Source organism: Leptinotarsa decemlineata, unplaced genomic scaffold (genome assembly GCF_025532065.1).
Source record: "Leptinotarsa decemlineata unplaced genomic scaffold, Ldec_3_MD MMD2_tig00000882_RagTag_RagTag, whole genome shotgun sequence".
Lineage (NCBI taxonomy): Eukaryota > Metazoa > Arthropoda > Insecta > Coleoptera > Chrysomelidae > Leptinotarsa > Leptinotarsa decemlineata.
The window spans coordinates 10,351,792-10,372,796 of NW_027412556.1; the positions used below are offsets into that span (position 1 = coordinate 10,351,792).

General features: G+C 32.9%; 3 protein-coding genes across 4 annotated transcripts; all 3 read left to right on the forward strand.

The window, feature by feature from the left end:
• Nucleotides 1-758: 758 nt before the first annotated feature.
• On the forward strand, nucleotides 759-2,306 carry PheRS-m (Phenylalanyl-tRNA synthetase, mitochondrial). The gene has a single exon (XM_023171383.2). The coding sequence runs from the start codon at nucleotides 900-902 to the stop codon at nucleotides 2,196-2,198; it is 1,299 nt and encodes a 432-aa protein (XP_023027151.2). The 5' UTR covers nucleotides 759-899; the 3' UTR covers nucleotides 2,199-2,306.
• A 3,690-nt stretch (nucleotides 2,307-5,996) lies between these two features.
• LOC111515150 (uncharacterized) lies at nucleotides 5,997-13,875 on the forward strand. 2 transcript variants are annotated; one of them, XM_074174971.1, is made up of 5 exons: nucleotides 5,997-6,579; nucleotides 10,647-10,734; nucleotides 10,829-11,083; nucleotides 11,157-11,329; nucleotides 13,417-13,875. In XM_074174971.1, exons 1-5 carry the CDS (start codon nucleotides 6,177-6,179, stop codon nucleotides 13,437-13,439), a joined length of 942 nt encoding a protein of 313 aa, XP_074031072.1. In that variant the 5' UTR covers nucleotides 5,997-6,176; the 3' UTR covers nucleotides 13,440-13,875. The 2 variants fall into 2 exon arrangements, with proteins under 2 accessions (XP_074031072.1, XP_074031071.1); XM_074174970.1 differs by having other exon boundaries at nucleotides 5,998-6,579; nucleotides 11,157-11,382.
• On the forward strand, nucleotides 13,873-19,476 carry LOC141482239 (uncharacterized; the record flags this gene model as incomplete). The annotated part of the gene is made up of 2 exons (XM_074175243.1): nucleotides 13,873-14,017; nucleotides 18,021-19,476. Coding segments are annotated over 2 exons (1,245 nt in total), but the record flags the coding sequence as incomplete, so codon positions are not given.
• Nucleotides 19,477-21,005: the final 1,529 nt, after the last annotated feature.

Consider the following 21,005-nt stretch of genomic DNA (forward strand, 5'->3'; position numbering starts at 1 on the left):
GATTTGATACATATTATAAGCTGAAGGTAGATTAGTGAATGCAGAATTTTCAATTAATATTAATGCAAATACGAATCAAATAAATATATTTGCAATAACCACTTCAAAATATTCACATCTGATGGAGTGTCTGCGCATGCGCTTATCGTTTTATTCCATCTTTGCATCATGCGGGAGGCTGTCACTTGTCAATTATTCTGATGACAGTGTTAGCGACCATTGATGCTATACAATTAGAGCGAAAATCATACATTTTCATCTGTCATTTTCGTACAAATTTTTTTTGTCTTGGAGCAGCACTGCCTCAACCTAGTATCCGAGACTATTTGGAACTGTTTGAGAATTTTTGTTTGTACGCATCATGTCTTGTGCAGTTTCCAAACAGTTTTGGATGTTAGAACCAGAACAAATCTTTTAAAACACGAAATGACGTGAAAAAATATGTACAACATAGCTGTCATTCTCCCTTCCAAATGACAGGTTTGTTCTGTTCGCCCTAATCTTATTTCAGATCAGTCATTCGCATTGGAAATTGACCTTCTGATCAATCAAACTACTTCGAATATTAATAGCAGATAACTTTTGGCGGAAATTACTCACTTTGTGGGACAACAAAAAAAACACAACGTATAAATCGCGAGCGTTTTGGGCGTCGACTCGAATGCAATATATCTTTTTCTTCTAAAGGCTTTCTCACACTAGTGCATATTCCATATATTTATAATATGGACTGTCCATAATATAACGTCTATGGATGCGTAGTGTAAAGTGTGAGGTTATGAATATGAATCACATAATACCAATAAGTTATTTAAATATACAAATAGAGTTGTTTCAGTTGTTGATGTTTGATATTTTCATGTTGTGATATATTGACTAAATCGGGAGAAAAAACGACTATGCACAGTATCAAAAACTTCGTGAAATTCAGAGAATTTAGTTCAATATACATTAGTTTTTCTACAAAGTCTCTGTCCAAACCTACAGATATCACATTATTGGACAAAACTTATGCTATTGATTCATATAGCAACCTGACAGACAAAATTTGCAGTTATATCGGAAAAAATCTCTACTTACAACAGTATCATCCCCTGAATCTGGTTCGTCAAAGGATTATCAAATATTTTTATAAATCGTTTGTCAATCGACGAGGAAATCCTGTATTTTCAGTACATGAAAATTTGCCACCAGTTGTAAGTATTGCTCAGAACTTTGATAACTTGCTCATACCGGAAGATCACCCATCTAGATCGAAAAGTGACTGTTACTATGTCAACAAAAACTATTTGCTCAGGGCCCATATGACTGCCCATCAAAGCGAGCTGATAAAAGCTGGCTTGAACAATTTTTTAATGGTCGGCGACGTATACCGAAGGGATGAAATTGACAAGACTCACTATCCCATATTTCATCAAGTGGATGTTGTAAGACTGAGAACAAGAGATCAGATCTTCCTTAAAGATGAAAATTTGCAAATATTTGAAGAGGGAAGTAACACTGCATTTAATGAAAATCAGGACAAACAAGCTTGCCACAGTCTAGAAGCTGTAAAACTGATGGAACATGAGTTAAAAGGCACGTTGGTAGGACTTGCACGTCATTTGTTTGGGGAACACGTTAAGTACAGGTGGATAAATGCTGTCTTTCCATTTACTCTTCCATCATGGGAATTGGAAATTTATCATAATGATGACTGGATGGAAATGCTAGGTTGCGGGATAATGAGGCAACCAATTTTAACCAATGCTGGAGTCAATGATAGAATAGGTTGGGCATTAGGTTTAGGACTGGAGCGACTAGCTATGTGTTTATATAATATTCCCGATATCAGGTTATTTTGGTCTAAAGACAGTGGATTTTTAAACCAATTCAAAACTGAAAATATCGATGATAGCATTACCTACACCCCTATCAGTAATTTTCCTCAATGTGTTAATGACATGAGTTTTTGGCTTCCTGAAGGAGGAAATTTTTGTAGCAATGATTTTTATGATCTTGCAAGGACCATTGGTGGTGATTTAATAGAGCAGATTGAATTGGTGGATACTTTTACTAACCCAAAAACAGGTAGAATAAGCCATTGTTACCGACTTACCTACAGGCATATGGAGAAAACTCTTACACAAGCTGAGGTGAATGTCATTCATAAAAATATTGAAAATGGAATTAAGGAACTTGGATGTACTGTTAGATAATATATCTTGAATCATTTACATTTGTAAATAAAAGTGAATTCAAATTGATGATCTGTGTATTGAATTGCAGCTACAGTCATACTTTCAATAAACCTGTGATAAATTGAATTATGGTTTTAAAGAATTCTTTGTAGTATTTACTAAAAATCAAATGATTGATTCAAATATCCAAAACCACAACAGATGGGAAAAAATATAAAATCAATTGAGATGAAAATAAATTCTAGTATCACATTCAGTTTAAAAATGATCAAAGTTTGTAAAGCTTAATGAGGTAACTAAAAATGTTAACATTTATTTTTGAAATAGTTTTGAATATATAGTCAATACTATGAATGTTAACACAGTTTGGCATAGCGAATCTTTCTTTGGGCCTACATTTTCAGAATTTCAACATTTGAAAATTAAAGCCCGTTCTGAAATAATCAATGATGTAGAAAGTAAATCTGGGGCTGAAATTATAGTCATAAAATGAAAAAAAAAAAAACAATTTTGGCGTAATAGGGCATGTATTGTTACATTTTATAAACATTTCACTACTGTTTGGATGATTTCCGAAATTCACCCAAAATAATTAGGTACTATTGTCCCAGTAAGTTACAACACTGATACGTGTCGGCAACTTTTGGTGTTGTTGGAATTATCAATTTTTGATAAACATGAACCATAATAATAATCTCAAGACAATTCTGTTAAGGTTTAGGCAAAACTACTTTTGCGAATCTACCTTGCTACTAACTGTAATTAAATGGACCCATTCTTGGATCTGTGAAGAGCATTCGAAACAATTTATAGAAGTATTTTTTGAAAAATCAAAGCCATTGGTATTACAGAACCTGTAATAAACTGGTTTGAAGACGATTTAAGTTGCCAAAGCCAGGTAACAAAAATTGTAAGTGATCTTTCGGATAAAGTAACTACTAAATTTGGTGTACCCCAGGGAAATGAATTTGGACTTTAAACTTTAATCTATATCAGTGTGGACCATAGATGTGACTATCAATTCATTTGTTGACAATACATTGTTATTTCTCTTCTTACAAATTGAAATTAAACGTTGCAAAATCCCCAATCGATGATTTCAATGACACAATACGAATATAAACAGTTTGATATTCTCATTCGCTTTATATTGGCAATGAAATGATTAAATTTGTTAAAGGAGAGTTATGTTGGATAGCGATATGTCTTTTAATGCACACTAAAGCTACGTCACTAAGAAAATATCAAAGAAATTTTATTTCTTTACAAGAATCTCAAAATAAGATTTCTTCTTAAAAAATCATTCATTCATTCACATTTTTTGAAATATTGATTTTTCGGAAGACTCAAGACCGAATTAATAAAGGGTTCTTGTCTTTTCCAGGATTTCCATTACAGCAGATTACTGAAATGGAATACTAAACAATATCTGAGGGTAAAAGAAAAAATTTCGATCCCAACTATGTATCTGAAGACAGTAACAAGTTCACAGGAGAATGTTTTGAACATTTTGTAAAAACAAAAACTCTGATGAATGTGCATACCGAAGAAAAGCTATTTAGCGAAAGTTCAGAAGAAAGACCATTCAATTCTAAAATATATTCAGATTCCTTCAATACTGAGAAATTGAAAACATCGGAAGAATACTTCAGATGAGGATGATTTTAATAATGAAAATGACAAGGATAACTGTAAGATTCATGAATATGTCAAGAGACATTACATTCTTTTTAAATCGTTCCAGGATTGGTATCTCACAAGAGATTTCATACACAAGAAAAACCTTTCACTTGTAACATCTGTTCTCAATCTTTTAGACTGTTAGCAAATCACATCAAAACATTCATTCTAGAGAAAAACGGTTTGTCTGTAAATTATCTTCAAAATCATATGTTGATGAAGAGTATTTGAAACATCATGAGAGAAAAATCATTTTCATGTGCATTTTGCCCCAAATCTGTGTTGGAGAATTTGAAATTGCATGAGAAGTTTCATTCAAGAAAACAAAAACATTCTTATGAGAAGAACTTGAAAGCTCATCAGAAGACTTTGTCGCCAAATCAATGTGAAGCAGTAGTTGTAGATAGTACATATGATTTTAATATCAGCGAAGATGTGAAGGATGACTTGAGAAGTCATGAATAAAATATAAAAGATGAGTTCACTCCCAATGATGTAGGATATGAGGATATTATACTGAATGCTAAACCATATTTTTGTTGAAAATTATTCCTGTTAATTCAAAAACTAACTGTTTATTCACAAGTTCACAGCTTTGTTGAATGTTCTTTACAAAGTTATATGATCTTAAAAAGACACATTAGTAATAAAGAGATGGCACTATAATACTGTACCTCCAGTGAAGACGATAGTAGGCAAGTCAAAAGGAATTTCTTATTTTACTTAATTTCCAAATGAAATTGAAGAACTACTTTTTTTCTCTTTTCAAGGAACAATTGAAAAACGATCTAATTAAAATGAGTCTTCATAAAAGGTATCAAAAGACTCGCTTGGAGACTGCTAAAATGTGTTTCCTCTGTTTGACTTAATTGTAGTATGTTTTATACATTCCTTACAATTCATTTTCACAACTCACTAACAGTTTTTTCTTAAATTATAAATAAGTTTGACTCGTCCCAAACTGTTATGTTCTATGAGTGTAATAAAGTTTGCTGCTACTTCAAACTCATTATAACATCTTCATTAGTTTGAAATACAAATAATATTATATCTTAGGAACATACCTACCAAGTTGCATGAAGTTATAATGGTTATTCGAGCCTAAAGCTTTCCAAAACAAACACTTTTCCCAGACCACAGAACTGGAATACTTTTTTCGACGCGCATTTCACCAACCAAGTTGGCGTCTTCAATAGATGTAGCTTTCTACTGTGCATCAGAGAATGTCTCTTGAAAATCTATTTCGTTTTATTCAACTCCTTCAGCAACTAGCCTAGCATGAAATGTCTCATTACTATTCAAATACAACATCCCACCAGGAGTAATTATGAGTCATTTTTCATTTCTAACACATTATATATTCAAAGTATACAACAAATCCAAATTACTCACATTGCAGGTGTGCAATAATATAGAGAAATATTCTATGTGGTTTGAATATTTTTTATATAGCAACTAGTTATATAGTTTTATTTCATATAGCAAAATAGTTTCAAAAAAATAGCATTTTCAGTTCATGCTAGTTATTTTCTTTAAAATGCATTCAACTGGTTGCATGTGATTAGATAATTGAAGCCGGTGAACTTTAAAATCGAGGCATTTACCTAAAATAGAACGATAAAACGTACAACATTGAACACATGGATGCTAGCTATATATTATTTTAATGTTAATATGATGGAGATTGTCAAATATTTTTGATGGACCTTGATGGCCTTCAAATTCGTAACTACATTTTATTTAAATACGATATTTAATATATACAATTATTCTGAAATTGTAATCTGAAACTGAAACACATTGACACAGAACAGAAGGAAATGTCAAATTTATTTCGATACTGCCATAGAACTACAACTCAAAAGTTTCAGTCCTGTGGATGATCTTCGTTTTTAGTTCTGTGGATACTACCATTATTGTAATAAAATATTCTTCTCGGCTTCAATATTTGTTCTGTGACGAAAATTCAGTCAAAAACAAGACCATTCAAAGCATTAGAAAAGTCCTAATGACCCCTAGTATGCAATTCATATGACCGATGACGCAGTCGTATTGTCCTTCTGTTTTGTGACGTTTTTGCCAAAAAATTGTGTGAGCCGCAGATGTGACTGTAGTGTTTGCGAATGTGACGTTCTGTGGCGACGTGACAGCTAATCCATATTATGACGTTTATGGTAATCACATACTTGCTTTGTTGAATCGGTGTTTGATGTTTGATCTCAGAGTGTACTGAGCTTTTACCTTATACCACTCGTAAGATAAATGAATTTCTGTCATAAATTTATATAGGTGTTGGAGATATTCAACAGTACAATAATGGACAGACAAATCAAAAAGGAAGTTGACTCCAGCGATTTCAACAAATCATTGCAAACATGTATAGTGAAACAGGAACCTGTGGACGTTGACTCTGTTGGTGAACAAAATGTAAATTATCACTATCCCCAACAGAATCTGAATTATTTCAATGAAGACTACAACTATCCAGAAAAAAATGAGGAAAAATGTGAGGGTATCAAGGTGAAAGTAGAAGATGAAGGGGATTTATGTAAAGTAAAACAAATAAAAGAGGAGGGTGACCTCAATTTTGATGAAGAGGATGCAAATGCTGACTTCAATATTTATGAAGAAGATATCAAAAACTTTGTTAAAGGTGTTAAAACAGAGCCCGCATTAAATGTGGAAGCTGAGGATATTAAACCTTCGTTTGGTCCTTCAGGTAACATCTTTTTTTAATAGGCAACAACCACAAATATCTATTATCTGAGCAGTATTACTTTACACATTTAGTAAAGGGTAATTGAAAAAAAAGAGTTATATTGGATCTAGTAAATTAGTATTCTTGAATCTGAATATATTGTTGAGATATTGAATCTTCGAATTCTAAGCACCAAGTTTAAAAATGATTTGTTTATTGATTTTTATAACATTTATTCAATATTGACTACATAAGGTATATATGGTAAGTCACAACTGAGTAAAAGTTAGTATATGAATAAATTTTCATGCATATATGAAAGAAAACTTGCACATATACATAAAAAACCCTTAATACAAACATATATTTGAATAACTAAGCTTTAAATGTTCAATTTCAAAGATTGACACTCAAATTATTGAAAAACATGTTAACTTTGCTCTAATAATAAGATTCACAATATTTTGAAATGGGGTATAACTTCCCTCTTGTAGTGTTTCTAGTAGTGCATTGTGAAATCAAGAGCATTGTATTGTGATTTTTTATAGTATGTCAAATATTTGAGAATTTTGAAAAAGTGTCATGTACCATGTTTGCTAGACTATAGCAGATTATCAATGTAATGCTGCAGAACATATAAACACAAAAGCAGACATGGCACATTTTTGTTAAGGACAAAACACAAAGACTACTAGAAAATCCTTTGGTAAGGGCACCAATTTTAGAGCGCCTAAAGACTTTTCTTGTAGTGCTTGTGTTTTGTTCTTTAGAAAATGTCATTTCTGCTATTGTGTTTATGTTCTGCAGCATTACATTGGTAATCTGTTATTACTAGAAAACATGATACATTTAAAAAGGTATATACCAGGTACAAAGTTAATTGTATTTTCTTTGAAAATAGGTCGGTCGGTAATTGTTTTGAAAAATTTGTGTTGAAAATCAGTTGTAGTTGATGTTTTTGGAACACAAAAACTCAAAAGAATTCCCTCGCTGGACCCTATGCCATAATATCGAGGTTAATACGAGAGTATTCCACACAATTGTATCAATAACATTATTCAGTGTTGGGATCTTCATTCGGGTTTGAAGGCCGTCGTAGTTTGGAACTGTATCCAACTGAAAATCTCGGCCGCAGAAGCCCTAACCAATTTACAATTATTGATCAAAAAGAAATTGAAAAATCTTTTACCTCATACCATGTTCATATGGACAATTAAGCCATATGAAATCATTCAGAACAGGGAAATTGTTCAAAACATATGGAATAAATTATCTATAAATAAATCTGGAAAATATCACTTCAGTTTTTTATCTACTTGGATTTTTCATATGTTACATTTACGGAATACCAAAGCATATACCAAGAATTTTATGTATATATTTGTTGTATCAATTGTGCAAGTACCTGCTTCACAAAAAAAACTGAATTTGCCTCTTTGTAATTTCATGTTTCTGATCCCTAATGATGTTTTGGTTGAATGAACTTATTTTACAATTGTTCCCAGACAGAAACTTTTGTTTTTGAAGTAAAACTTCTTTACGCGCTCTTGACTTGGGATTAAGCTGGTGACGATAGCCTAAAGCATGATTGGGCGAAGCGTACAGAACTTATACAAATGTTTTTTTTTTTTGACTGATGCTACTATTTATCCTTCATTTTCAATATTTCAATATTAATATTTGTTCACAAAAAGGATTTGAAGCTTTAAGAATTTCCAATTATTACATGCAAGCCCTTTCGATAGCTGGCTGTGCTGTCATCCTCATGGCTCTACTCAAACTGAACGTTTTATCTTCTTGTTTGCTCTTTTATACAGTTATAACGTCTTGACGCAGCTGTTTGTCCTCTACTTTAATCCGGATGTCTCTTTAAATTTGCCTGTACTTGGGTTACAGCAGGTATTATGCTTTGTGTTGGTGTTTCTCTAGATTCATTGTTTCTAGGAATGTGTATTATATTGTGTAGTATATTAAATGTTAGGTCTTGTTGTGTATTGATTTGTATTTGTTCCTTGATAAGTGAATTATCACTTTTGAATTTATGGATGATTAGGTTTTCCCAGATGTCCATACGCTTTTCTTTATTGATTTATTTTGTGAGTTTGATGTTTTCTGGTGGGGGAAGTTACGTTTGTTTTGTATGGCGTGTGTTGCAAGCTTTGATTTATATGTGATTGGGTTTATTTATGCTTTTTTGTGCTCGCCGTACCTTTGGTTCAGTTTTTCCTTGATATATATATATATATATATATATATATATATATATATATATATATATATATATATATATATAGGAGGCTGTACCGCCTCCATTTTCAATAATATCAAAAAATGACAAAAAAACTTTTTGCTTCATTTCATGTGCATTATGATCTGGGTGAACTCATTTTTCGATGCAACGTTTCGTTCATGGAATTCCATCATCAAAATATGTTTTTTAAATACGAACCTGTGTATTGTTTTATACATTTTTGTAGTCATTATAATTTCAAATTCGTTGATATATCACAACATCTATATTTCCCGACGTTTCTTCCCGAAACCACATCATCACTATAATTTTTTATCAAGAACTCGAAAGTGCGAAAATGTGGATATGCTTTTTGTATATTCGAGATTTTTGAGGAATGCTACCAAATGTCTGGCAATGTATCAGGAATTGTATCCTGAACGACGACAACCTATTCATAGATATTTTCAATGAATCGAAAATACTTTACGGAATTATGGATCTTCTGAAAAACCCTCTGAAAGAAAATGTACGGTTACTGAATGTGGTGGCGATAATGAAATCAGCGTTTTAGGTGAGTTCAAAGAAGATTCACAATAATGATAAAGTGACATTAATTTGATTTAGGAATTATGGAAAATGAAGAAATTGAGAACAAGGAAATATCTCTGAGGGAGATTGCTCATAATTCGGCCATATCCACTACGGAAAATTTTGAAGAAAAATAAATTCAAGCCTTATCGAGCCAGGAAAGTTCATCATTTGCGTTTAACGGACTTCAAGAGGAGAAAAGTTTTTTGTAGATGGCTCATTAGAAAATTTCGCCAAGATAATGAAATTTGTAAAAAAAATGTGTGGTGTGATTGAAAGTACATTTACCAATAACGGATGATTCAACAGGAATATACATTATCATTGGCGACAAGAAAATTGATATTTACACAAAGTTATCAATTTTCAAGACAGATATGGCTTGGTGTTCTGGATAATAAAATTATTGGCCCCCACTTTTCTGAAACATCTCTGACCGAAGAATTATACTTGGATTTCTTATCAGGGACTCTAATTGAGTTATTAGAAGATTTGCCACTTAGCCTCATAACAACAACAACAACACGACAAAGCTCCACCACATCGCAGGAAAATCTGCAGAGATTTGCTCAATACAACTATGCCAGGAAGGTGGATAGGAAATAATGGTCCTATTGAATGGCCACCACGTTCACCGGACCTTTCTCTTCTAGATTTTTCGTTGTGGGGCTTCATAAAAGATCGAGTAATCAGAACAAATTTTGAAAATATTGAAGAATTGAAAGATTCAATAAGAAGTGCCTGCATCGCTGTCACTCCACAGATGTTGAGAACTGCCACAAGCACACTATTTCTAGAGCAAGTATTTGTTTAAGAAATGATGGAAGACAATTTGAACATTTGATGCGATATCGCGTGAGACGGTAACTTAAAAAATGTAACGTGAGACATTTCGTTATGGTGTTCATTTTCTATCATTTATTATTTCGTTACATTTTCTTTCGCAACTGTCTTTTTTTCAATGTGATGTATTAACGATACTGTTAACTATGTGTTACAACAATAGTTCGATATTTGATTTCTCATTGAATACAAAAAGTTAAATGATAGAATATTGATGATGTGGTTTCGGGAAGAAACGTCGAGAAATACATATCTTGCGATATTCAACGAATTTGTAATCATAATGACTACGAAAATGTAGGTCGTTTGTGAGTTTGCTAGCTTTACGTGAACGAATTATTTCATAATTACATTTCGCTCTTGAACAATTTGTAAATTGATTTTAAAGTTCATATTCTGTGAATTTTCGGGTGAATTATGGCAGGAAGTGACACGGACTCTGAATATGAAAGCGGTGCTCCAGGACCCTCTATAGATCATGTACAAAAACCGAGACAAATTATTGGAGTTAGGTAAATTAATTATTATTTTATTTCACTTTTATAATCAGTCATAACTTTAATAATAATTGACTTGATTCATCAAACTAAAATGATAAAATTATAGGTTGAATAAAGCGCCAAAAACTTCTGCAGAACGTGGGCGAGAATTCAGAGCACGAAAAGCACTGCTTAAAAAACAAAGTAAACAACAACAGGAACCTGTTTCCTCTGAAATAAGGAAAATGGAAAAAAGAGCCAAATCTGCAGAGGCAACACGGCGATGGAGACAAAGAAAAAAAGGCGTTAGTAGTGAGTCATCAAAAAAACAGGCGAAAACTGCAGCTCAACGCATGCGAGAATATCGGGAGAGAAAAAAATTGTAAATATTGATTTATTTATAAAACTTTGCCATTGAAGGCTCGTAAAATTCTTATTTGCATTTTCTTACTTAGATCAAAGAAAATACTGTTGAAGCAGCAAAGTGATCAAGATTTAGATGCTATAGTCAGCACATCATCATCACAAGTAACTCAAAGGGCTGGTCCATCAACAATAAACAGCCTATCCGCAGAGCTAACTAGAAGAGGGAATTCACAATCACAGCAACCACTTGATACTTCAGAACGTAAGCGAGAATATCGTGAGAGAAGAAATGATAATATCTAATTACATTGAATCGTAAGTATTATTGAATTATATATGTTCTGTCGTTGATAAAAAAAAATTTGGTTTATATTTTATGTTTTATGTTATTCACATTTTGTCTTTAATCGAGGACCGCCTGCCTGGTACTGACGATGCCCAATATAGGCTGAAACAGCTGTCTCCCGGTGGCTCTTAAATTGAAATCAATACGGGAATGAGATCTGAATATATATATATATATATATATATATATATATATATATATATATATATATATATATATATATATATATATATATTCAGATGAATAGATGAGTACTTTTTTATCATTCCCATATTGATTTCAATTTAAGAGCCACCGGTAGACAGCTGTTTCAGCCTATTGGGCATCGACAGTACCGGGCAGGCAGTCCTCGATTGAAGACAAAATGAGAAAAGTCAAGGAAGTACTCGATAAAAATAGCTGCGTAAACGCATAAACATAAGTGGAACCACCTGACGATGCCCAATAGGCTGAAACAGCTGTCTACCGGTGGCTCTTAAATTGAAATCAATATGGGAATGATGAAAAAGTACTCATCTATTCATTTTTTGGTTTTCATGGAATTATTTTCCAGCATCTTGACTGCATTAACCTTTCTAGATTATATATATATATATATATATATATATATATATATATATATATATATATATATATAAAGTTATTTTTAATATTTAAATTGTATTGAGTGAAATGGTTCTTGAACCCGTGAATAAGTAAATAAAGAAAAATCAGACCTCTGTGATTCGACTTTGATTTTGAAGTACAACAACTTTACAAAACATAAAAAGACTCATGTACAGTTTGCAATAGATTGTGGTTTAAAAATAACTTTATAGAGTCGTCTGACAGTTATGGAGATTTGTTGAAGAAAATAATGGTAAGAAATAATATTTTGAAATAATATGGAAGTATGCATATACTTTATCACTATGAAGAAATTAACAAACATAAATTTTATAGTACACAGAATATCAACAACATAATGATGCCATGATTTGTATAATAATACATAATAAATCTATAATATATAATTAGGGGACGGATTATTAGATAATTACATATTTTTTCTGAAAAAATATTTGAAGGTTTCTAAAAAGGTAGTAGGTAGTTATCTATTTCTGAGTCCTATACACCTATAATATATTTTTTTCTTGCCATAGTAGTGGGTTATGGCAAACAAAATATTCTGCCAGTTTGTCTAGAAATGTAAGTGCCGTTCTACCTTCTCTACCTCCTAATTATTGTGCAAATCGTTGTATATCCAAGTCTGCAATTGTAATAGAATTCCTTGAACGTACTACTTGGGCTGAAGACTCTCGGGCCTAACACATAGAAGGTGCTAGTCTTATTGCTTTTTTCAGTTAGTATTATTCTTCAAAAGAAAGCTGCTGAAATTTCTTGATATTCTACTCATAAGTTTGCAAATTATTGTGCTAAGAGCACTACTACTTTTGTTAGTTTCAAAATAAACAATTCCTAATGGGAAAAATAACGTTCAAGCGAAGCCATGGCTTTAAAAGTGTTATGAGCACTCCCTCAATCAGAAACAACAATTAAATGTTTGTTTGCTGACTTCAAACGTGGTCGTAGAGACACAAATGATGCAGAACGCAGTGAACATCCAAATGAGGCAGTAACACCAGAAAACATGAACAAAATCCACAAAATCGTTTTGAATGATTAAAAAATAGAGTTGCGTAAGTTAGCTGATATTGTGAAGATGTCAAAAGAATTTGTTGTCTTTGTATTGCAAGAGTATTTGACTATAAGAACGCTCTGTACAAACTGAGGTCCGCAACGAGTTCAGTGTTGATCAAAAACAAGAACGTCTTGATGATTCTGAGCAGTTTTTGACCATGTTTAAACATAACAAACAGGAATTTTTGCTTTTGAAAAAAAAGCGTTTTCTTTCTTAGGCCCGGGATTTTTCAGCCCAGGTGTTACATCCTGATGCAAGATACAAAGCAAAAAAATTAATTAAATCATTTCCTTAATTAATTTTTAAATTTGTCTTTTTTCAGCTGTTGCTTTACAGAAGAAGTAGAAAAGTATCCGGAGCTGTTTTACGAGGAAAGTTTGTTGGCAGAAAAATTCAAAGTCTGGATCTGGTGGTGGATCACGAAAAAGTGAATATCTTTTCTTTCAGCAGTTGCATTTTTTGAAACCTGTGGAAGCAACTAAGGAAGCAGAGCACGTTGATGATGGAGACTCTGTGGAGAATGTTGAAAAAGACAGAGAGGTGGTACAGTGACCTAAAAGGAAAAACAACAGAAGATACTACTACTGTACATGAGAATGATAAATTCCTTGAAACTCTGAACGGAAGACGAAGATAGGCTGTTTATCTTTGATGGGTGCACTAAAAAAAAGTACTTTCACAAAGAAAAATGATTACAAAAATTAAAATGTTGTCTTTACTTGACAATGCCACCTGAAATATTGAGTTAACGGGCACTTATGGACACCCGTATCAGTGAAGCTCGTCACAGTTACACCAAGAAGATAATTCAATCTATACCCTGAATATTTTACTAGTCCTGGAGGTTCCGAAATGCCACCTTCTGTTCAGTCACCCGTATCAAATTTATCTAATTATTCCGAAGAATCATCTATTCCTTACATGTAAGAATTTCAATAATGTCACTTAATTCAACGGTTGTTTAATGTGTAATGTTTACTGTTTAATGTAGTAACAAAACTATAAATAAATGGTTCCTCACCTCAATGTTACAAAGAGTTTTTCTTCTAGACTCTGGATGGATTTTCTTAACACTGTATCTTGTTTAGTCAGATCATCCCGACATAAACTCAATAATTCATCAAATGATGCCAATGATATTCTCGCGTAATTGAAAAAATGTTCAGGATATTTCAACTAATCTTCATATAATTTGACAAAAACACCACTTTCATTTCCATTTGATAGTTATCAGTAATCAAATGATGCCTCGAATAAATTAACTTCGAACATGGACATTTTATTACAATATATTCATGAAATCGATACTGGTCAATCATCAATTGGTGATATATGTGCTGCTCAATGTGTTTTGGATGATGGAACAAACATCATAATGATAGTTGTTTATGTTTCGTCCAACAACACAATTAATAATATCATAGTAAATCACAAGTTTTTATACAAAAATATTTCTGATTTACGGTATAGTATGCTCTGAAGAATTAGGAGAAAACTACTAAATGTTGCTACTAATTTAAGTAGGAGATTTCAATGTTATTCAATTTGAAAGGGTTACATTTTTTGGGGAGATTACTTTAATGCTCACTCTTGATTCAAAAAAAATGTTGGACTCTTCTAAAGAAAGGAAGGAAGCAATCAATGTCAAAAGAAGTAACTCTATATAGATGTGTAGACCATGCAAAGAAGTAACTTTCAGGCACAAACTCGAAGAAAAAGCCCTTTTGAAATAGCTATTCTCATAGAAACATTGAATCACACGGAAGAAAAATACTTTTAAAAACAAATACCTTTATATGAACACTGAATTATACAAAAACAACTTTTCTTTACTCGGTTTGTATGTATTTTGTGGAGTTAACTAAGATATCATTCACAGGATCCTTACACAATATACTAAATGAAAGAGTAAAAATTTTACATTTTCCTGAAAATTTTAAATTACATTTTTTACATTTCCAGTGGATGAATTCATATTTAGAATGCACACACATTCATGTTATCAAATCGATATTCCAAATTTGAAACATCCATTCAAAATAAAAACGAAAATAAGGAAATAAGATTCCATTTGAGAGTAAGAAATTGGAAAACGGTCAATTACTTGAAATCAATTTGATTCTATGTTATTTACTTGTAATCTTCATATATACCCATATATGAGGAATATAAGTATTTCCTAACTATACCAAAATATTGGCAAGGCAATAAACTGAATAGCATTAGGAGCATTGCAAAGATTGTAATGGTTCTCAAAGAACTTTGCGCCAAAATAGATAACGCGTGTCAAGCAATTGCTGAATCCGTAGGAATACTGAAACTATATGGAACATTAAAAGTCAATACTACCCTCACGATGAGATCCATTGAGACACTGAAATGGATCGCGTTCCTGGTCAGCTGTTCGATGTGGCAGCATTGTCGGGCTGACCAAGATGCTCTTCATATAGGGATTTGTATAACCTTGGGCTGACCAACAGCATGGGGCTGACAAAGAAGTAAAGGATATGTAAAATTTTTATTTTCAGAAAATATTTACCCCTCTGAGAAGCCAATTGATAAAATCATATCACTGAAGAGTATTCCGGGAAGTATACACCGAAATATATCCGGGAAGTGCTGGGTGGACCAACACCCCTTCCATATACCGTATATTATATATATATATATATATATATATATATATATATATATATATATATATATATATATATATATATACCGGGTGTCCCACATTTTATGTGACAGGCAATATCTGGTTTGTTGAAGGAGATACACAAAAATGTTTCATACAAAAGTTTTAGGAGTTCATGAGAGCTATATTTTGATATAATTTTTAAATATACAGGGTGTTTGGTGTAGGTGCTACAGACCAAAATTCCATTTTTTAAAATAGAACGCCCTGTATATCATTACATATTCAGATGCTACGTTAAATTCTGATATCATTTCATGTTTGGTTTTTGAAATTCGGTTACGGCGTTGTTGAGTTATTGCTTAAAATGTAAAGTCTTGAGAACGACTATTATTTTTAAAAATATCTCATACAATTATTCTCTCTGCATCAGATCACATGAAAATTAGTCAAAATTTTGGGTGTTCGAAGTAATGGTTTCAATTTTGAGTTGTGGAATTCAGTCAGGAATCATTTTGAATATGAAACAATTGCGAAATTGAAAGAGGTGTATTCGAAAACAAATCTTTAATTAATAACAATGTCAATAATATAACTTGATAAATCATTTCATAAGAATGGTAGGTACCTACAAATAAGTCATAAAAATTGTTCAAAGTGATGCCCATTAGATATTATACAGGCTTCGAAACGTCGAATCACTTCTCTCGTACAAGTCGCTCTTATAATATCAGGCGTAATATCACTGCACGCTAGTCGAATTTTCATTTTCAGATCATCCACATTCAAAGGGGGAGTAGTATAAACAATATCTTTTAAATAACCCCATAGGAAAAAATCAAGCGGTGATAAATCTGGGGAACGAGCCGGCCACCGAATTGGACCCTTATTACCAATCCATCCATTTGGGTACGTTCTATCCAGATATTCAGTAACAACCTGTGAATTGTGAGGAGGAGCACCATCTTGTTGCCACCAAATTCCTTGTCGTTATGCCATGGGAATATCTTCCATCAACTGGATCAAATCATTTTCTAGAAAATGTAAATATCGCAATCCATTGAGATTTTCATTGAACATTGAACATAATTTTCAAACTACCCCAAGTAGTTTGAAAATTACTTTCGCGGACCCAGTGGGGATTTTCTTGAGACCAATAGTGACTGTTATGTCGATTCACAACTCCATTATTGTGGAATCGCGATTCATCGCTCCACAAAATTTGACTGAATATGTTAGGACTTTCATGTAATATTACCTGAATACAAGCAATGAATTCAAGTCGTCGTTCAAAGTCGTTTCAAACCTTGTACTAACTGAATTTTGAATGGGTGGTATTTATTTTCTTTCAGAATTCTCTGTACATTAGATTTACTCACACCGACTTCTTCTGCAAGAGTACGGATAGAAACATGTGGATGAATAATAATATAAGCCAACACATTGATCTCTAAATCTTCAGTTCTAACAGATTTCGTATGATGACGATGCTTTATAGTAGAAGGAAATGACCCAGTTCGCAATTTTTCTACAACTCTCGAAAAAGTCATTCGTGACGGAATGGGTCTGTCTGGAAAATGTTCTTGGTATAGACGTTGTGCTTGACGGCAGTTTTTCTGACATTCCCCAAAAATTAATAACATATCAATGCAATCACTTGGACTAAACGCGAAAGGCATACTGGAGTTTTCGCACAGTTACTGTTTTGCAAAGAATCACTGAATCGAACTGACAAGTAGATACAATTCAACAACATTTGTTACTATGGCATCAACAAGCATAAGCTACTTGATGAAATTGTGCAATATAAAGCAATTCACCCTCAAGTTAGTCACATTCTCAAGATTTTCAATATATATATATATGTATAAATATTTCGGTTACATATATAAAGCTAAAGAAATTTTCTTACAGTCGTGTGGTCTAAAGCACACTCGCTTTTCAATACATCAACTTTTGAAGTAAATATTTATTTTGGGAAATGAAATTTAGGATTTTTTGGTGCTACATTTACAGAATACTAAAACATTCACCAAGCTTTTTATGTGTATATTTGTTGTGTCAAACGATTATGCAAGTACCTGCTTCACAAAAAAATGAATTCGGCTCTTTGTGATTTCATGTTTCTGATCCCTAATAACATTTTTATTGAATGAACATATTTTTAAATTGTTTCCAATCGAAAACTTTGTTTTTTTTAGTTTTGAAGTTATCTTGATGATGCTTTATTTTCATGAAACCCAGATTACCAATATATTCATTTATCCTGACATAGTTCTTTGTCTTTTCAGGTTCTGAGTTGAAGAATGATACCATACCAGGTGCCAAAAACAAAAAAATCAGGCCTGCTAACAGTAAACCCAGAAAAAATGCAAAAATACCTTATATTTGCAAAGTCTGCTCTAAATCATTCAATAGCGGAAGTCATTTAAGAGCTCATGAGAGAATTCATACAGGCGAAAAACCATTTGTATGTGACATCTGCTCAAAGTCTTTCATACAGCGGTCACATTTGACAAGCCACAAAAGGGTTCATTCCACAGAGAAACCTTTCGTTTGTAAAGTGTGCTTGAAATCTTTTGTCGATAAGAGGTATTTGAAACTCCACGAGAAGCTTCACGGTGAGGGCAAAACCCTTTCCTGTAAAGTGTGCTCAAAATCTTTTCATCTATCGTACAGTTTGAGAGTTCATGAAAGAAATCATTCAGGGGAAAAACCATATCATTGCGAGATATGCCCCAAATCTTTCAAGAACAAAGGTGATTTGAGAGAGCATGTGAAGACACATACGGACGAAAAAAAATTCCTTTGTGGAATCTGCATGAAATATTTCAAACACGAAAAAACTTTGAAAATCCACCTTAATACTTTTCATAAAGAAGTGAGACCATTTGATTGTGATATCTGCGAACAATCTTTCACGGGAATGGGGTCCTTGAATGTTCACCACAAGCTTCATTCACATGATAAGCCGTTTTTATGCGAAATCTGCTCAAAATCCTTCGCAAGTAAGGGAAGACTAGAAATGCATCAAAGGACACATACAGGGGAGAAACCGTTTGTTTGTAATGTTTGCACAAAGTCTTTCAACCAAGCCAGCGATTTGAAAATACACGAGAGGGTCCATACAGGCGAAAAACCGTTTGTGTGTAATATTTGCTCAAAATCTTTCAAACAGTACGGACATTTGACAACCCATCAGAGGGTTCATATGACAGAAAAACCATTTCCTTGTAAAACCTGCCCAAAATCATTTTTTGAAGAAGGTCTTTTAAAACAACATGAGAGGATTCATACAGGCGAAAAAATTTATTCCTGCAAATTCTGTCAGAAATCATTTTATCTGGTAAAGAGTTTGAGATGGCATGAGAAACACAAACATCCTGTGTAATTTAAGAGTGGCCAGAAAGATGGAAAAAATATACATGTACTATTATTGTGTTTGACATCAATAAGTAGTAAATATACTTTCTATACTGGGCTAAAGTATTTTGATTCTAATCGTTTGTTCAGTATTGTCTGAGAGTAAAAGATTTTCAAGAATGCAAACATGTCGCTACATCAAAGAAAGCAACATAGTCGTCTCAAGCAAATAGCACTGCAATTCACTCACAAAATCATTGAGATATGTCTACCCTCTATATCCCTTGAGGACGCCGCTAACGAGCCATTAAAATAGGGATATGCGACAAAGATAAAATATTAAATTAACAAATAAATACAAATGTAGAAGGGGCAAAAAGTTACTGCATTTGATAAATTAGCTTTTTGGAAAAAAAATCAAATATGTCGTTAACTTACTTGAATTTTGAAAATGTTGCATATTAAAAAAAATATGTATTATTTGGTGACGTTTTAAAGACTCTTCCCATTTTTTTTATCCAACCTATTAAAATCAAAACATTATAATTTGTAGTTATTGGCACTGATAATATCAAATTGATCGTCGGTATGATAATGAAGAGGGATAAAGTATTCGAAACATCACCAGATAAGTATACAAATAGAATAGATTTCCACGGTTAGAAATTTGAACATCTGATTTCGAGTTGAACCGCGTTCAAAATTTTGGGTTGTTCGAGGTTTCGACTTTGAAATTTTCAGGAAGAAGAAAAGTGTGGCTGCACTGAGAGATACACTTTATATATTCTTGTTGGTTTGGAAATGCAGATTCATATTCCTTATTGGATTTTATAGTTGATTCAGAAACAATTTTATAGATTTAATGGGAATCCTTACTTCGAATGAGACATTGCGATAATTTTAATCTGAAAAAAATCTACAAGGATTCGTTGAGTGATTCTTCACTGGATGAATCAGTTTCATTAGGATTGATGACAACTGGAATAATTTTTTCTGATAATGAGTCTATGCGATCATCCAGATCCCACATGTCTGCTTCGATTCTGATAGTTTTGTGGATACATTTTTCCCAAGCTTTTTGGTCGACTGTTTCCAGAGCACTGTATAGGTATTTCTTTACTTCACACAGCTTGAAGGTCTTATTATTCCTTGCGATGAATCCTTTAACTTGAGCCCAAACCAACTCTATTGGATTCAATTCACAGTGATAAGGAGGCAACCGAAGAACCGACATTCCTTTAATCTTCGCCATCTCGTCGGTGACATACCTGACGAATTTTGACTTATGACGGTTAGACAAGTTGAGGATATATATTTTAACATGGTCGATTCAAAAGGAATAGCTTCCATTTGTAATATCTGCTTCTTTCCAACACGACGTCGCCGTCGGCAGCTTCTCGACTCGTTTACTGTGGTAACTTGCGTTATCCATTACGGATCCCTGTGGAAGTTTTACAAGTATGTTTTTAAACCATTCTTCGAATACTGTGGCATCCATTTCTTGATGATAATCCCCATTTTTCTTCGATTCAAACACCATCAATCCATCTTTCACCAATCCTTCACTGCTGCCTATGTGAGTGATAAGACGACGACCTTTTCCAACTGGAATTTTCAAACCAGTGGACCAACCTTCCATAAAGGCTTGTCTTCCACTTTTGATGTTCTGATCTTGCCAAACCTTCGAGACGGTATGATCCTCATTGACCCATGTTTCATCCAAATAAAAGGTAGATTTACATAGTGCTCTGGCTTTCTTTATTTCTCTTAAATAGTTATTTCTCCATTCTACAATTTCTGATTTTTCTATTAACGTGCTCTTTCTATCTTGCTTTCCAAAAGTGAAATTCAGCTCATGTAATATCTTCCATAAGCGAGTTCTTATATCAGGAAATAAACTGTCTTCGCGATTA

Bases quoted from the DNA above. Each gene is read 5' to 3' on its own strand.
- PheRS-m (XM_023171383.2), top strand. From the start codon at position 900: ATGCACAGTATCAAAAACTTCGTGAAATTCAGAGAATTTAGTTCAATA.
- LOC111515150 (XM_074174970.1), top strand. From the start codon at position 6,177: ATGGACAGACAAATCAAAAAGGAAGTTGACTCCAGCGATTTCAACAAA. The intron at 6,580-10,646 runs GTAACATCTTTT...GAATTATGGCAG, and splicing joins ACCTTCGTTTGGTCCTTCAG to GAAGTGACACGGACTCTGAA. The intron at 11,084-11,156 runs GTAAATATTGAT...TTTCTTACTTAG, and splicing joins TATCGGGAGAGAAAAAAATT to ATCAAAGAAAATACTGTTGA.